Source organism: Capricornis sumatraensis, chromosome 9, assembly GCF_032405125.1.
Source record: "Capricornis sumatraensis isolate serow.1 chromosome 9, serow.2, whole genome shotgun sequence".
Taxonomy (NCBI): domain Eukaryota; kingdom Metazoa; phylum Chordata; class Mammalia; order Artiodactyla; family Bovidae; genus Capricornis; species Capricornis sumatraensis.
The window spans coordinates 70,145,465-70,163,509 of record NC_091077.1 but is presented as its reverse complement, the minus strand read 5'-3'; the positions used below and the strand labels follow the sequence as shown (position 1 = coordinate 70,163,509).

The following is an 18,045-nucleotide window of genomic DNA, read 5'->3' as shown; positions in this document are numbered from 1 at the left end:
TGATTGGGCTTCCCAGATGGTACAGTGTTAAAGAATCTGTTTGCCAGTGCAGGAGACACAAGAGAATTGGGTTTGATCCCTGGGTTGGGAAGAGCCCTTGGAGTAGAAAATGACAACCTACTCCAGTATTCTTGCCTGAAAAATTTCATGAACAGAGGGGCCTGGTGGGCTACAGTCCATGGAGTTGCAAAGAGTCGGATAAGATGAGCACAGCAGCAGGGTGAGTTGATTGTTTTCCATTTTTTAAAAAGTGAGATAATAATGGCCTTATGTACATATCATAGAAAAGTTATTTCCTTTCCCTGCAGGTTCCAGTAGTGATGATAAAGTCAGAGCTGGGCCCTGAATGCAGGTTGTGGGGTCTTTCCAGGGCCCAGGGCAGTGGTGTGAAATGTCTGGGGCTTCCTTCCTTGTGCAAGAAGCCAGGTGGACTCAGCCCTTTCTGACTCCATGTCTCTAGATGACCCACCTCAAGTTCCAGATGACCCTTGCGTTGCTGACACAGATCATGATGGGTGACTCTTCCACACTGATTTTTGCACGTTTACTCAGAAATTGAAATCTAGAGGGGAACGCACAGAGTCAGTGAGGCAGAGTGAGGGAGGGGCAGTGTGGCCCAAGCGTGCGGGCCTGGGATTGAACGTGGATTCACCACTTAACAGAAATGCTGTCTCAGTTTTCTGCCTCAGTTTCCTCGCTTGTCAGGGAAGAATAAGGACTGTTTTCACCTCATAGACTTGCTCTGAGGAAAAAATGAGATCATGAAGTAGAAGGAATTAAGTCATTGGAATATATAAAAAGTGCTCAATAAATGTTTGATATTAATATTCAGACACGAGATATGTTTTGCACAGATTTGGTTAACTCACCTGGGGAGACTAATATTCTTGAGAGAGAGTTTTGAATGTAGTTCAGAAATAATTAAATGCCTTCCTTGATTGAAATAGAAAGGCAATTAAGGCAATGAAGCGTTTTTCCCTGTGTTATCTAGGACATATTTTTCTCATTTTCCTCTTGTAATGGGAAAATTTGAAACTCACACAGAGTGGTGACAAATTACTCATCCTAAGGTTAATTGTTCCCCAACAAATACATTTAAAGTAGGGAAGTTGGGTGAATTTCCAGATGTTTCAGAATCCAGTTTTGGGCAGCACCAAGTCTGAGACTTGCGTAGCTATGGGTTTCTGATGTGGCCAGCGTAGGATTTTGGAAAAGTTTTTTTAAAACTCTTGAGGTCTCAGGCTCCCTGACTATAGTTAGGGGTAAAAGTACCAAACTGCAGTGATGGTATAGGCATGGCTGTAGGTGATAGGCTATCAACGTGCTATTACATCGTAGCTGAGCTACAACTGAAAGCTGACTTTGTACTATGTTCCAGGGGCTTATTTATTATAAGAGGGAGCAAACTGTTCACATAAAATGAACCAATTAAGCAAGCTCTGTTTACTTCATGCAAGCAAACTGTCTCCCAAATGTTGTCTCTGGTTACCTGGATGGGACACAAACAACCCAGATATGTGTCTAGGAATAGTGTAATTGGATGGAGAGAGGGGACAGAGATGGGTTAGAAAATCATAGCTGTTGAACTCACTAATCCCCATGCACATGATTTTCTATTTAGTGGTGTTTTATTTGTTTCACTAACGTGTATTGGGAAGTCTTTGTGACAGATGAATAACCCACAGTTCCTGTTTTCAAAGGAGTGTAGGGCAGAAGAGGAATTTATGTGGTTGGGTATGATATCTGTTGGTTTAAAACACCAGGAGCAGGACTTCCCCAACAGTCCAGTGGTTAAGACTCCACCTTCTTCTGCAGGGGGCATGAGTTCAATCCCTAGTCAGGGAACTAAGGAACCACATGCCATGAGATGTGCCCCAAATTAAAAAAAACAAAACCAAAACCTAAGGAGCTTCCAGGGTGAAATGGAAACTGGCCACTGTACATGGAGGGCAAGGAGAGGCTGAAGAAAGAGGCAGACCACTCCAGAGTGGCAGGCGGCAGGCTTGATGAGCAGGAGAACTTAATATGAGTCTTGTCTTGGTTGGCTGCGAGATGAGCAGATCTCTGCACCTGCCTGTTGGAATCTTAAAAAATGTGGGTGGAAACCTTAATGGGATTCAGTCACCTATCCCATCCAGGTGGTCTCAACAACACACTGCTGACTCAAGGCCATGTCCTTAAAGACAGTTCCCACTGTGGGAATGGAGGGCAAATGTTTCAAGGAACAGTGAGTGGGTGAGGAGCCTCTGATTACCTGGTGATCACATCCTCTCCATGACCTCCTCTGAAAATGTCAGAGTAGGCTAACACCGACACAACCCTAAAATCCCATCCCTCCATGGGAAATAGATGGAGAAACAGTGGAAACAGTGTCAGACTTTATTTTTCTGGGCTCCAAAATCACTACAGATGGTGATTGCAGCCATGAAATTAAAAGACACTTACTCCTTGGAAGAAAAGTTATGACCAACCTAGATAACATATTCAAAAGCAGAGACAATACTTTGCCAACTAAGGTCCGTCTAGTCAAGGCTATGGTTTTTCCTGTGGTCATGTATGGATGTGAGAGTTGGACTGTGAAGAAGGCTGAGCGCCGAAGAATTGATGCTTTTGAACTGTGGTGTTGGAGAAGACTCTTGAGAGTCCCTTGGACTGCAAGGAGATCCAACCAGTCCATTCTAAAGGAGATCAGCCCTGGGATTTCTTTGGAAGGAATGATGCTGAAGCTGAAGCTCCAGTAGTTTGGCCACCTCATACGAAGAGTTGACTCATTGGAAAAGACTCTGATGCTGGGAGGGATTGGGGGCAGGAGAAGAAGGGGACGACCGAGGATGAGATGGCTGGATGGCATCATGGACTCGATGGACGTGAGTCTGAGTGAACTCCGGGAGTTGGTGATGGACAGGGAGGCCTGGCGTGCTGAGATTCATGGGGTCGCAAAGAGTCGGACACGACTGAGCGACTGAAATGAACTGAACTGAACTGAAGAGAAGGTTATTTCTTGCTTGTACTAAAGTGTATTTCTTCAGACAGTTTTAGGAACCCAGATTCCTTTCAACCTAGAGCAGGGGTCAGCAAACTTGGCTTATGGGTCAAATACTGTTTGTCTTTTTTTTTTGTAAATAAAGTTTTATTGGAACACAGTCACATCCATTCATGTGTATTCGAGCTTTTTAGCTGTACGACAGTGGCTACCTGTGACAGAGGGAGCAGAGCCCATGAACCTGAAAATATGAACTCTCAACACTTCCCAGAAAAAGTTTGCTAAGCCCTGCCTTAGAGCTTTGGAATCTTGTCTCAGATTCTCTGATTCAGCTTACAGAAGAGGGAAGAGGAGAGGAAGGTTCTGTGGGAGGTTTTTATAAGCTGTATCTGGAAATGGCTTCCATCAGTTCAACCTGCATTTCATTGGCCAGCGCTCAAGTCAGAGACAATCCCTAGCTGCTTGGGAAGGAGAGACATGCAGTCTTAGCAATGGCCCAGGAGGAAACCTACAGCAGTTCTACACAGAGCAGTGCTGTGTGAGACTCTTCAATTACTCTATTTTCTTTGTTCCTCAAAATAATTGTTTAACAAGTACAGTATTCCTTTGTGGATGAGGTACCTGAGGTTCAGAGAGGGGAAGCAACTTGCTTTAAGGTCACCCAGTATCAAGATAGTGGGAGTGGGGATTTGAAAAGTCAGGATGTCTTGCTCTGAAACTTGCGCTATTCTGTCTGAAAAAAGATTTTTAAAAATCATGGTAAAATATACATAACATGTACCAGTGCTGCGATTTTTCAGTGTACTGTTCAATGGCATATAAGATATTTTGGAGAATGGGGAGTTTTTTAGACTTTAATAGGAATTTAAAAGCTCAGGGCTTTCATTTCAATGGTAATATTAACAAGTCAAGCACAGTCAGACTTATCTGGGTAATTTCTATAAAACTGAGTACTGACATAAAATCTTCAGTCTCACAGTTTATGTTTATTGGGCGCCAACAGTGATCCTTTATTGTCATAAGCTGGTAAGAAAGGGACAGAAGTGGATTTCATACTGAAATAACTCCTTTAAGCTTTTCCTATACCACGTGAATTAAGGATTGCTTGGTGGTGGTTCTGAAAAAGAGAAAAATGGTAGAAGAATTGAGGCATTACACAAGACATAATTATACAGACATACCAGCCTAAAAGAACCTACTTTATTGAACTCAGAAGCATCTTGACATTTGTGTGGGAATTTAATTCCCACAAAACAGTGTTTCCAGACTTTTAAAATTGTTTCTTTATAAATCTTTGCTTTTGGGGTGCTTTTTAAAATTATTTTTGTAATTTGGTTTCATAGTTGTTTGTGCCATGTGCATAAAGAATTTATCCCTAGTTTTTTGCTTGCACATATTTAAGTAAGATAGTAAAATTAATTTAAATAAAAACATGAGGGACCCAGGAGTCTATTTTCTTTTTAAAAGGTATGTGTACAGTCATCCCTCGGTATCCAAGGGGGATTGGTTCTGTGACCCACAGATAACAAAATCCAAGGATGCTCAAGTCCCTTATAAAAGGTGGGATAGTCCATTTGGCCATCCTATCCGCAGGTTCCACATTTCAGGGGATTCAACCAACCTTGGATCCAGAATGTGGGGATACAGAGGGCTAACTGTATGTGACTCAAGTTTACAAGAGGCCACCCCACAGAGATAGGTTTTTTTTTTTGCAAAAGACTTATATTTGAATTAGAAAACTGAACCAGTCAGGACAGACTAAGCCAAGCTGTAATAACCAACAAACCCCGAATCCCCAGTGGCTTAAACCACATGCTTACATTAAATCTGTTGGGTTTTGGCAAAGACCTCTGCTCACTGTGATCATGACTCAGGATACCAACTGATGGATCTATCCTTGGTAGTACCTCTGGTTGAGGAGAGCAACTACTGAAGGTCCTCTCACTTCTTAGTAAATGCTCTGGCTCAAGTAGGTCAGATGACCACACTTAACTACAAGGAGAAGACTGTAATTTTGGGGGGTGCCCAGAGGAAAGAGAAGCCAGGAGTTAGCTGACAGCAATAATGTGTGTAACAGAAAGCGTCCACCATCTTTCTGTAAAGGAGTGCCCTGTGGCCTGGTTTCAACACTTTCTATTCCCTGGTACAGGTGTAGACAGTTTTCTTAATTTCATGGGTAACTGTAGCTCTTGGGTTACAGCCAAAGTTGGTTTCTTACTAGCCTCGGGGCAAGGGCACATCTCAACCTCAGCTCCTCCCTTGTGAAATAGGGGAGAAATGTCACTTGCATGGTTTGTTGAGAGGAGTCAAGGTAATAACTCATGTGAAACCTTGTCAATTGCAAACTATTATCCAAAGGGAGTAATAGTATTGCTTCTGGCAATCAGTTGTGCCACACTGAGGATGAAGAACAGACAGTAAAACGATTTCACCCTACAGCACTTGTTACACCATCAATATTTTCTCACAAAAATTTCATGAAAATTAACAGGAAATTTCCTTAGGTGATCTGTGCATAGTTCTCCAATAATAAAATAGTTCTGAAAAAATAATTCTCCAATAATAAAAACCAAAATTTTCCTCCTGGCTAGAAAATTACAGAGTATTTTACATAATTCCAAATCTGTATGGTCCAATTTTCTAGCAGATTCCTACATTAAAAAAAATGTGAAGTTAAACAGAAAAAGCACTATCTATCTGGCTTAAGAAGCAGTAGCTTTAAGTTGGGGATCAGTACGAGAAAAATCACAAATGTCTCACAAAACAGTGCTGAAGATAGAAACACAGGAAGATTCTTGTACTACTGTAGCATCGATTCTTGAAACTCAAATCAGTCAAGTATCTTAGAGTTCTAGTTTAATAGAACTGGATGGCATCCTAAAGATGGTCTTATTTTCCAGATGAAGGAAATAAGATCTGGAAAGTTTGATTTGCCCTAGATCATGTTCCTTAAACACAAGTTGATAACTATTTTTGCTCTTTCCTCAACCTGAAATTATAGAGATGAACACAATGGAGGAAGAAATGTTTCTCTGTTCCTCATATAACTCCTAATAAAAACTCTTCTGATCAAAACCTATAAAATTCCCTTCATTGTATATCTGTAATTAAATATTGCATTGTGGAAGAAAAATCTACTGAAAATCCTTATCAAGGTCCAGCAATGATTTTGAGATTCCTTTTCTGCATATCTAAAATTCAGTTGTTTTCCTCATTTCTGAGTTTCCCAAATGATGTTTTGACCCACAGGAAATGTATAAATTAAGTAAGAAAATAAGATTCTGATTTCTGGTTGAATAATTTCATTACCTGATTATTCTATTAGATGTGGAAGTTTACTTTTCATCCTAGGAGAAGAATTTTCATATTGTCCACAAAAAGAAAAAGATAAGTTTACCTTCCTAGTCATACTAGTCAGGAGAGGCTCAATTATGCAGCAGTGAAAAATCCCTGGGACTTACAGTGACAAAAGATTATTTCCTATTCATGTTAGAAGTCCACTGTGGTTTGGAGGCCTCTTCACTCCACATTATCTTTGCAAAGAGTGGCAGGCGGAGTGAAACTCCATCTGGGGGTGGCCAGCAGCTGTGACAAGGGAAAGGGGGTTTGGTGAATTGCACACTGAGGCTTAAAGCTTCTGCCTATAAATAACACATACTACTTCTGCTAATTCCTCATTTGTCAAAGCAAATTACCAGGTCCCATCTAAATGCAGAAGGATCAGAATACTTTAATCGTACCATGCACCTGGAAGAAGAAGAATCATAATTTTGGTGAGCATCTGTAATGGCTAACATAATAGGAATAAAAAAAAGAAGAAAATGAAACAGGTCCCCTACCCAGCCCAGCTATCAAAAAACCAGTGTCTTACATTATCAGTTGGAGTAATAAAATACCTCTCAGCTGCGCAAGAAAAACTCTTAACACATTAATTTGTGGCAGGTAAAATTTCCTGAATCCATCTTCATTACTCTTGCATAGAATGGGAAACAGGGACAAATTGAACTAAACTAAATGTGGGGCTGGGATGAAGTTTCTAGAAATGCATTGTGGGCCAGCTAAATGGGGAGACACATCCATGCCTTGTGTAGATTTTATTAGAGTCATTTCTTTAAGGAGAAATTGCTTCTTTATGATATGATTATACCAGTCAGTAGAGTCTTTCTAAAATAATATGACAGTAGGAAAGTTAGAGCCTGGTCAGACAGTAAAATTCATATTCACTTAAATTGCTAATAAGAGTAATTGTTAACAGGTCCCTCTACAAAGAGATTTTGAACCTTTAAAACTTAGCCTTTCTGGGAAATGTTGGAAGGTCTGGAATATGTTTAAAGGCTCTCATTTGTTTCTTTTATTTGGGTACAACTATTTGCTTACATATTTTTAAACTTTTAGTGTATTACTAGCAACAGAGTGTTTCAAGTTGGGGGAAAAAAACTGGCTCAGAAGTTTTGTACTTTCCAGAAAAATAAGCACTTTTATAGTCTTTCTTTAAATTCTTCTTGGTAAAAATCTACAAAGCAAAAGGAAAGGGTAAGAGTCAAAGGCTGCTGATTTACTGTTTAATTATATCTTTCCCCCCTGCCCCTTAAAATTTTATAACAGAGCACGGTTAACATTAACACCCCAACCACAATAAACCAAACATATTTTATTACATATTTTATGTTTAAGATGGAAATGAAGATATAATAGTGAGATAATTTTATACAGAGGTACCATGCATTCTCTGTGACTAGGGGCAAATCGATTTTGTGTTTCGTGCTTTAGTTTCCTAAACTATCATTACTAATTGTATTAATAGCAAATTTTTATTGGGTAATGACTACAAGGGGCTGTATCAAATACTTTACGTTTTTCCCTCACTTATTCCTCACAGCAAACCTGCTTTTACAAATGAGGAAATTGGAGATGAAATGACTTGACCAAGGTTACCTAGCTAGTTAGGAGTGGGAATCCTCTTTGGGGATAAATCACTGTGGTAATATTTCAACCAAAGTGTTTGATAATTGAAGTGTTTTTCTAATCCAACTCTCTAGGAGAGGAAAGAATTTAAATTGGCATTGGTTCCTTTATTCATAAATATATGAATGCCCACTCTGTGTCTAGCCGTGTCTTAAAGCCTGTGGATATAGAACTGAATAAATATGCAAGGCACAGAGGTTAAGAAAAGTGGGTTCTGGCCTTAGACCAAAAAACTTGGGTTAGGCTCTGGAGTGCGACCATGGACAGGAACTCTAGCTTCATTTGCAAACTGGGAAATTATATTGATGCTTATTTCACGGTTTTCATGGGTAAATTAAATGAGAGAATGAAAGTCAAGTGTTTTAGAACAGTACACTGCATAAGATGCTCCATGTGCTCAGCATGTACTAATTTATATTGTTATTTTTGTTACTGTTGTTGCTATAAACAACAATAGACATTGTTGGGGAGCTCCCTGATTAGGAAGGAGGGGGAGATATTTAAACGATATTTCCTGTCCAGTGTGATATGAGCATTAGGCGAGTCAGGCAGGAAACAGTGTGAGTGACTGCCTATAGAATGGGTTTGGAAAGCTTTCGCGGAAGAGGTTAATTTGAGCGGGTGATTGCAAGGGGAGAGGAGCTTCTCCAGGTGGAGAAGGGTGTAGGCATTCTGCTCCTGTATCAAGATGCTGCGGCAAAGGTGTGTTTGGGAAACCTCTAGGCTCTGGCGAAACGTAACGTTCTAGTGAGGGAGAGAGGAGTAAAAAGCGAATGGAAAACCAGTAGTGGTAACTTGGGAGGTCTGGACCGGAAAAGGTTCTGCCTTGGGTGGCAGTGGTGGGAAACACGCTGGGGTGATCGCGAGGTGGCGCTGTGGCTCCACGTAAAGGGAAGATTCAGGCGCCAGCGGGTCACCACGCACCCTTGGCAGCCTCGGAGAGGCGGGGCAGGGCTATCTTTATGGATCTGGCACCGTCTACATACAGCCACCAAATAATGATGTTGATGAAGATAATAAATACTTAACGCAGATAGCCGGAAGCAGTCTCCTTTAGGACACACGGCGTCAATAATCAGAAACTGTCTGCAAGGATCAATTAAATATGTAGAACTGTCCAGCAGGGAACACTGGGCAATCCGGATAAATCGTGGGCCCCAGCTGGAACCTGCCTCACCCTCCCTGCAGGCTAACCTGTAGCTTTTGGTTAGGTCCTGCACCCTGTTGGGCAGCTCCCTGCTACCTGCAGGGCAAAGGAGCAACAGTTTTCCTTGTCGTAGGATGCTGCCTGCGCCTTTCCTTTGATTGGACCTGAGATTTTTTGTGACTGCTTTGCTGGGTTTCACATGCACACGTGGCACACGAATAACATATGAGGCCAGGCTCAGACACGTGTACGATGCTTTTGCGCGCGCACACACATTTCTTCACATGCACACTCACAATCGAGACACGTCTACACGTGACACATGCACACACTATAGACATGCCCTTGTGTACTCATGGTTGTGTGCAACAATCCTCAAGCACATGGACACACATGCACCCAAGTTCACGATGTCACTCACTGCCACACACGCCTATTGCACAGGCCCACAATATGCAACCACTCTTCGTTTGTACAAACACATTTGCACACTCACAATCACACACATCTAACAAAGACCTCCAAGCGCGGAACGGTACATAAACGTCTAGTGAATTGCCCCTTAAGGAAAACACCCGAAAACTTTTTGTGACTCGGGAATCTCAAGCTTGTCTGCTAAAAACTCCTCTTCCCTTCTCCTACTTTTCCTCTAAGCAAACAGGCCTACTCCTCCTTCCCTTCCGCTCCAAATCCTCGGAAGACTCAGTTTCTTTCTTTTCGGATTTGCACTGCTGAAGGGATGCTAATTTGTAAACAGCCCGGCAGGCAGCCTCGTTCTGCCACCCTGGAATCCCCTTCCGAGCGGGGAGCAAGGGCCATTCAAACTGATAATCAACCAGCCTTATCAGACTCCAATCCCGCGGGCTGGAGGGCTGTGTGGAAGGGTCAGGGGAGGGGTACGGTCGCGCCCTTGGACAGCCTTGGACTGGGACCTTTCTGGCAGTGCTGCCAACTGTATTCTCTCTGCACAGAATAATTGGAGCTTTTAGCTGCGGTCATTCCAAGGCTATATGACCTTCCTCCATTAAAGCACATCCGCAGGTGTCCAGATTTCTGCCCTCTGAAGGGAGTCCCAGGCATCCCCACACAATCTTGTATTTAGTTTATTTCAATTAGGCAACTTTGTGTGCCCCTGGAGCTCTAAAATTTTAGCTAAATCTGGCGAGAAGCGGCTGACTGGAGATCTCATAGCAAATGTGGCACAGTCAGGGCTGGAGCCGGCAGGACCCTAGCGTGCCCTGTCACTGGCCACCCAGAGATGCTCGGACCTCGGCCGCGGGAATGTGCATACAGTCCGCATTTTAGCGTTTTTTCAGAACCCTTTATCCTCCTCTCTACTGTCTGCCCTTAGGGTACATCTTGCGCCCACTGCTCCTTGGTCGTCTGGGATACCTACAGGCTTGAGAGCTAAAGGGATCTTTGAGCGATGGAGGGCAAGAACCAAGGCAAACGCTGGAGATGAACGAGGACGCCGGGTGAGTGGTTCGGATCCAATTTTCAGGGTACTGGCTCTGGAGAAATTTCCACTCAGCGGCTTTATCGGCAGTGCAGCCCTGGAGAAGTTGTTTCATTTAAATCATAGAGCATCAGTTTTCTCACCTGTAAAATAAAGGTGATTTTACCCACCTTCTTTGTCGGTTGTGGGAATTTAGTGAGTTTGTACCCATTAAACCTTCAACAAATGAGATCTCTTCTTACCTGGGGGCGCCCCAGGGGACCCAAGAGAGTCAGCAGGCTCGCCTGGGAAAGGTTTATTGAAACCTCGTGCCTCAAGCCCCCCTCCTAGCACCACTAAGCCTCCCATGCCAGAGTCCCAGCAGTGTTATTTGCCTGATTTCTACCTCCTGGTTCTGTGGGTGACTTTGTCCCTCTGTCCCTCTGTCCCTCAGTTTCCCTGGCTGTACTGTGCGGCGAAGCATGCTCCCAGGGTCTGGAAGTGTCAGCCGGAATGGGTGAACAAACCGGGCTTTCTCTGTAGCCCTAGGGGTAGGAATCAGGGTTCACGGTCTGGGGAAATGGCCCCTTCTCTTTGCTGCTTGCCAGAGCACTGAGAGCGAGGAGGGACAGACGGATTTCCACTGAAACCACTGCCTCCTACTCCCGTGCATTCCCCTAGGGCAGTGGGTAGAGGTCTTTAGGAGGGCAGGGTCACGTTTTTGCCGAAGGCAACGGCTGCGGCGATCAACCCTGCAGGCTTCTGGGTGCGGCTCTGGGGCCGCAGCGGAGTCGTGCACCACTCAGGTCCTCACTTTCCCAGGGTCTCGGGCTCCTACTTACTCCCAACCCTCCCCTCTTTCAGCGGAACCTTGGCCTCTGCGTGCCCCTGCCCGAGACTCCAGGCTGAGGGTGGACCGCCTTTGGGGCCGGCTGCATGCGGCGCGACTTGGTACCTTTGACTTTCGTCGCCCCACCTTTCCCAGCATTTAAAGAGGCATCTTTCCCCCGGTTCACTCTTGAGTGGGATCAGGCTAGCAGCAAAAGGCAGGGGGCATTACCCTGACAGGCGGCCCTTCCGGGCCGTGCACCTTCCTAAGGGGGACTGAATGAGGGAATTTTCAAAGTGACAGGTCCCAAGTCTGGCCTCCTGGGGGCGGCCGAGCAGAGAAGATTCCCTCTTTCCCAGTGATGTCCCCCAAGTCCTAGTTCGGCTGTGTTTATCTGGTCTCTGCCCTTTTGGGGAGCGGGTGTGTTTCTGTTTGCATTCCCCAGAAGTTACTGCGGCTCTGATGCTCTTTTGGAAATGGAATTGATCTCTCTGTGCCTGGAAGTGTCTGGGATAGCCAAGAGTGAGAAGGCATCCAAGTTTGGGGTGGGGAGGGGAGCTTGCTCACTGGGTCTGAGTTGCCCCCAGCCCAGGGAGAGCCTGGGGGCTGAGCAGCCTTGTTCACTGGAGCAACTGAGAGGGAGGATGTAGACCTCTGCCACCCAACCATCCCTTGGAAGAAACTCCGAGGGACGCTCCAGAGGAAATATCAAACCTTGCCAACTGCTCCACCCACATATCAAGTCGATCTGCTGTATATCTTCCTCATGCACCTTTTCTTCATCCCTCACTTTCTTTCTCCCTAATTCTGTTGGTCTGGACATGGCCTGGAAAACTGCATTTCTAACAAAATTTCTCCTTCCCCCTTTTGATTACGCTGATAAGCTGGGTTTGGGGATTGGCCTTGTAAATTACCCTAAAGTCATACCACAAATATACTATAAAGCCTGGCAACGCTATACACACAAGTTTGTCTCTTCTCTCCACTGGAGATGTGGCTACAATGTGAAAAGGATGAAGACGGCCTCAGTGCATATAGTTACCCTATACACACACATTTTGCTTTTTGGAGGTGGTGCAAACCTTACGTGAGGAAAGACTGAAAAGCGTTTAAGACATTTTTCAAAGTTAAAACTTGCCAGTGGCTAGTTCAGTATTCACTAGAGGAAATCTACAAAAAAGCTACCAGTCTGCTGGCCTGGGTGTCATTCCCAGTTTTCTATCACCCTCTTTGTCTCTTTTCCACCTTCTCTTTAGCTTCCTTCCTACTTAAACATTTATTACTGAGTGAGAAAGCACAAGCACACTCAGAAGGAAAGCTCCAGATACACTGTGCTTGATTAAAATAAAATACACTCACCATCCCAGATGAAACCTCTACTACCTCTGTACAAATGGACTTGGTCATATCAACTTTCCTGTCTCCTTTAAGTATTCTTTTTCTCCCAAGGCCTGGTAGATGTGGAGGTTGTCTTCCTCTTATGTAGTTCCTGGAGATTCTTGGCTCTCAGGCAGGAACTGGGCTGCCTGAATTTCTCTGGGCCAGTTTCTCTTTTGGATGAGGCAGCTTCAGGCCCCTTCACAAACACATCATTTGCAGAGTGTGTCTAGATTTGCTTGACCCCCCCCCCCCCCCCGCCAGCTCTAGAAATCCATCTGTTGTGTTACTCCCACTGATCCTGGTCCTCAGGGTGGTGGCTGTGTCTCTCCTTTCTCTGTCACCTTTGGCAGTGATCTGATCCCTCATTGTGTGTTCCTCATTGTGATCTGATCCCTCATTGTGTGTTCCTCATTACTGGGGTTTGTACCTCACCAGACTCCACTTGGAGTCCTGAACACCATTTACTGGAGCGTAAAATAGAGATTCAGGAAGTTAAAGAGAGGGATATTTCTGTCTTTTGCCAGTGCTATCTGGGACTCTTGGATGGGAGGGTGGCCTCTGCATCCTGGTCCCCCTTCTTTGAAGGATCCCTTCAGAGAAGGCAGGGCAGGAAAGAAGGCAGAGTGGGCAGAGAGGTCCAAGAAGGGGAAGGGGTTGGCTCTGGATACTCTTTGGGCCTAAACTTGGAGTTTTGAGAAGTTTTCAACAGTCCAGGTTTCAATTATGCAGTTAAATACTGTAGAGATGGATGTCCAGCCTTCCATTTTGCCTCTTCACAGATCTATAATCCTTCCAGTGTTTCCACCAACATATCCCTCATGAACATCTACTTAATGCCTGGTAGAAGGTGTGGGGATCCTGCTGGGTCAAATGGATCTCTTCAAGAGCATCTTGGAGGAAGTGGCTTTAGTTATGGTACCAGGGAGAAAGCTCAGCACATTAAGTGGTCCAAGTTAAGTGGTATGCGAGTTGGCAGGCTTTGTGCACAAGAGATAAAGCAGTGTTGAAGACAGTGGCCATGTATCCTCAGGCCTGAAATAGTCTTTCAACTAGTTTGGAAGTGGCTCTCACTTTCCTGCACCGTGAAGAGCACAAACCATAACTTCTGCCTGTCTCCATTTTATTCAACATGGGCATATGTACTTTTCTATCAATGACCCCATGAGCTTCCTAAATCAAAGGGCCAAGAAAGGCAGGCAGAAAGGGGACCTGGATTTCTGGCAGAGAATTTCCCCGAAGGAGCCTTTAGCAGATTTGGCTGCAGTCAGGGAGTTCCTTTGAGAGCAATGAAACAGAAGTTCACCATGTGCTTATTAGAGGTTACAACCTGCTAAAAAATGATGGGGTGCATTACCCAGAAACATCTAGCTATTTCCTTTGCCAGCCACAACCATATATGTTGAAAGATCTGAGGTAGGGGACCATTTCTTCTTCCCTTCCTTCTTTCCTCTTTCCCTCCCTTCATTCCCTCCTTCTCCAGATCTTTCTTTCTGGACAGGTCGCAGAGGCAGAAGTTGGGGGAGGGTTTGTTCAAGCTCCCAATTTTAACAGAAAGAACAAGGAAGAGAGAAACCCTACACCAAGTAACTCATCAGAGACGTTGTTTTTGCTTTGGTAATTACACTAAGGAAAGAATCTATTTGGGGGGCGGAGATGAGAGGGTGGGGATTGAATGCCAGCCTGGCACATCTACAGTGAGAGCATTCGTTCCACCGTTTACCTATCCATCCCGCATAATGCGCCAAAGAAGTGAGCACGTGAGGCCAGTGCCTAACGCCGGCTGTCTCCAGGCAAGCGGCCCATCGAGAAGTGTTTCAGAGACCTGACTAGGGGCAAAGCCCGGTCCACCTCTCTCTGGGGATCCACAGCGCTTCCCTTGCCCCGGCCCAGGGTCCACCCCTCTCTCCCAACGTGGAGGCAGTGCCCTCCGCGAGCTCCCAGCGCCGACCTCGCGCACCCATTTTTCCAACCCACCACCCCCTCCTCAAAGCGAAGAGGTGGGCACCTGGGATGCGCGTCCTGCTTTCTCTGCCCGAGCTCTCCCGTCTCCTCCACTTTTGCCCCCGACGTCTCAGAACAGCGGAGCAGGACACGACCCTGGGAGGGCGCAGCCTGTGCGCCTCGAGCGCGCTCAGAGCGCGGCGAGGATGCTAAGCGGACTGCAATGGCCAGGATGCAGACCCCAGCTCAAATCCCTGAGAAGAATATCCTCCTCCCCTTCCTTCTGTCTCCCTTCTGCCCGGCACTTCCCAGCTCAGCCCCGCTCCTCTGCAGCTCGGACGCGGGTACTCAACGATCCTTCGCTCGCCACTTTGCAAATAACTTTGGCCGGCTCCCCTGCGCCACCCGGTGAGGGATGTTAATGAGGGAGCGGGCCCTGCGCGGAGAGCCCGGAGGCTCCGGCGCCGCGATTGGCTACGGCGAGGCGGAAGGATGACGTTATGCAAATGAAGGGGCGGGCCCTTGTGGCGCGGGCCCCGCCTCCTCCCTTTGGGGTTAGTGTGCTTGTGTTTAGCTCTGGGGAGAGTCAAACTGGATTCCATAGGGAAAGCCTGCAAATCACTTCTATTTTAGCAAGGAGAAAACAGAATCTCTATCTAGCAGGGTCCACCTCTCTCTCTCTCTCCCTCTCCTCTCCTTTCCTCTTTCTGTCTTTCCCTACCCCCTCCCCCTTCCCCCCACCCTACTCTCCCTCTCTGGTGTATCTGTCTACGGCAACCAGCGTCCTCCTCATCTATACACGCTGAAAGGAAAGAAACATCTTTGGTTGGGAGAGAAGGAGGAAAAAAAAAGAGAGAGAGAGAGAGGAAAAACTTGCCTGGTTGTGGAAAATGACACTTGAAGTAGCAAAGCCGGCAGCGCGAGTTGAGTCTATTGTTTCTTAAATTGCCATCAGGGTTTTTTTTTTTTTTTTTTTCTTCCTGCTTCTTCAAGTGAACGGTACCTCTACAAAAGGAAACTCCAGCCCCTCCTGTCCTTCACCGGCCTGTGATCATTACAAAAAAAAAAAAAAAAGCAAAAAAAAAAAAAAAAAGCAAAAAAAAGCACCCAAACCAAAAATTAACCAACCAAACAACCCCCAACAGCCAAGCACACATCTCTATTTTTTTTATTTTGGTCTTTTTGTTGGATTTTCCCTTCCTTTTCTCTCTCTCTCTGTCTCTTTTTTTTTTTGGGTTATCGCTCAATTTTGAGAGAAGGTTTACATTTTTTAAAAATTTGCTTTCCAGCCCGCCTTGATCTAGCGCGAGTTCATCGACTCAAAAAAAAAAAAAAAAATCTCTGGCTGGCGTTTTCTTTGCCTTTTTTTTTTTTTTTTTTTCAAATTTTCAAGGGGGAGGAGATTTTCCACAAGAAAAGGTTGTTTTCATGTTTGGGATTCAGGAAAGCATCCAACGGAGTGGAAGCAGCATGAAGGAAGAGCCGCTGGGCAGCGGCATGAACGCGGTGCGGACGTGGATGCAGGGCGCCGGGGTGCTGGACGCCAACACGGCGGCGCAGAGGTGGGTACCGCTGGGGGACCGCGGCCGGGGAGGCAAGCCGCGAGCAGCAAAGCCGGGCGGCGGTAGCGGCAGTGGCCGCCGCGGGGTCGAGCCGCGCTCTTGCGTCTACGGCTGGGCTCTGCTAGCCTCCGGGGCTCCGCGCTCCCCGGCCGCCAGGTCTTGGTTGCCTGCGGCCGAAGAGCCAGGAGCTGCCTGAGAGGAGCTCACGATTTACCGGCACTTTACCCTGCCTGGTCTGTGACTGTTTTCATTTTGTTTTAAGCCAGAAGAGGCTCTCACCAGCGTGATGTTGGATATCTGTGTTTTTTCTGTGATTGCTGTTTCTTTTCTGGCCGGCTGTCTTTTCTTTCCTTCCTTTCATTTTTTTCCGCTTTTCTGTCATTTATTTGCCTTTTTTCATTTCTTTGCTTCTTCTTTGCTTTCTCTTCCTCTTTCTTCCTTTCCTTCCTCCTCTTTTTCTTTCTTTTTACCCTTTTCTCCCACTTGAAAACTTTCTTTCCTTCTCCTTCCTTTCCTGCCTCCCTCTCTTCCTTTCTTTTCTTTCTTCCTCCTTTCCTTTCTTCACTTCCTTTCTTTCCCCCTTTCTTCTCCTTCCTTCTTTTCCTTCTTTCCTGCCTCTTCTTTCTTCACTTTCTCCCTCTTTCCTCTTTTTCCCTTCTCTTAACTCCTTTTCTTTTTACATTTCCCCCTAGAATCATCTTATTTCTCCTCTGATTCTCCTTTCCTCTTTGTAGTTTTCAGTTTTTCTTGGTCCACCTGGAGAAGAGCAACTCCTAACTTTAATTCTGACATCTTCTGAAAGTCTTCCCTACAGTCTGTAACTATGGCCCCTTCTAAGCCCCTCTGCCACTCTCAGCTCCTGGGATGCTCGGTTGTATGGCCTGGAGGCACTGCTCCAGGAGACTGACCTGGGGGAACTTTCCCCGGGGCACCCTCTGTGCCCTTTCTGGGGACTCCTGGTCCCAGCTGAGAAATGGTCCCCCCTTTTTTCAGGCCACCATTTGGGCTTGGGAGAGTGGGAGATATGGTGGCCCAAGACTCTATCCCGCCCAGAAAGAGCGGAAGGGGAAGAAGGAAGATGACTAATTACATCATCCTCATCTTCTCCGGGCTGGGGACAAGTGTCCACAACACTGTTCCCATCCCCAGTGATAATAAGGATGGGGGTGGTTGGTAGTGAGAGTGAGTTGGGTAACCCGGCTAGAAGCGAAAGTGTGTGTGTTTGTATGTCTGTGTGTGGCGCGTGCGTGTGTGCGCGAGCCCTTGTGTCCGGGCAGGTCGAGCTGTCAGTGGCCTCACTGAGCCCCTGGCGCCCCAGGCTCCAACCCCCGGGAGGGCGCGCTCAGCCGTCAGCCCTTGTTCATAGGATTTCTGGAAAGCGTGTGAGGATTTCTGCGAAACAGTAAAACTTTGTCAGGACAGGTCTTAAAAAAAAATCAGTTCCCTTTCCCACAGCGACCACCCCTGACAGCTCTGAGTTCCACCCGCAGGTCCTTTTCCTCCACAGGCTTTCCTTGGGGGGGTGGGGGGGGGCGCGCAGCTTCCCGATGCCGGGCATCCGCGGCTGTCCCGGGGGCACATAAGGTTTCCCGGAGGACGGCTGCTGCAGCGAGGAGCTGAGCATGTTCCCCTCCATTCTCTCCTGCCCACGGGAGACTCGAGGGGGTGGCGGGAACCAACTCCCATCCCACCCTCTAAGTTGTCAGCGGCCGTCTCTGTGCCGCGATCGGGTTCCCCTCAGCCACCGCTTCTTTTCTTACTCCCCTACGCAGCGGAGTCCAGTCGGAATAAATGCGTACAGCG

General features: G+C 46.2%; 1 protein-coding gene across 13 annotated transcripts in view; it reads left to right on the top strand.

The window, feature by feature from the left end:
- Positions 1-16,108: 16,108 nt before the first annotated feature.
- Positions 16,109-18,045, top strand: part of EBF1 (EBF transcription factor 1) — a 404,609-nt gene continuing 402,672 nt past the window's right edge. For all 13 annotated transcript variants that reach the window (XM_068979369.1, XM_068979375.1, XM_068979371.1 and 10 more), the window contains exon 1: positions 16,109-16,242. In XM_068979369.1, the coding sequence (XP_068835470.1) occupies positions 16,109-16,242 (134 nt within the window). The remainder of the gene's footprint in view (positions 16,243-18,045) is intronic.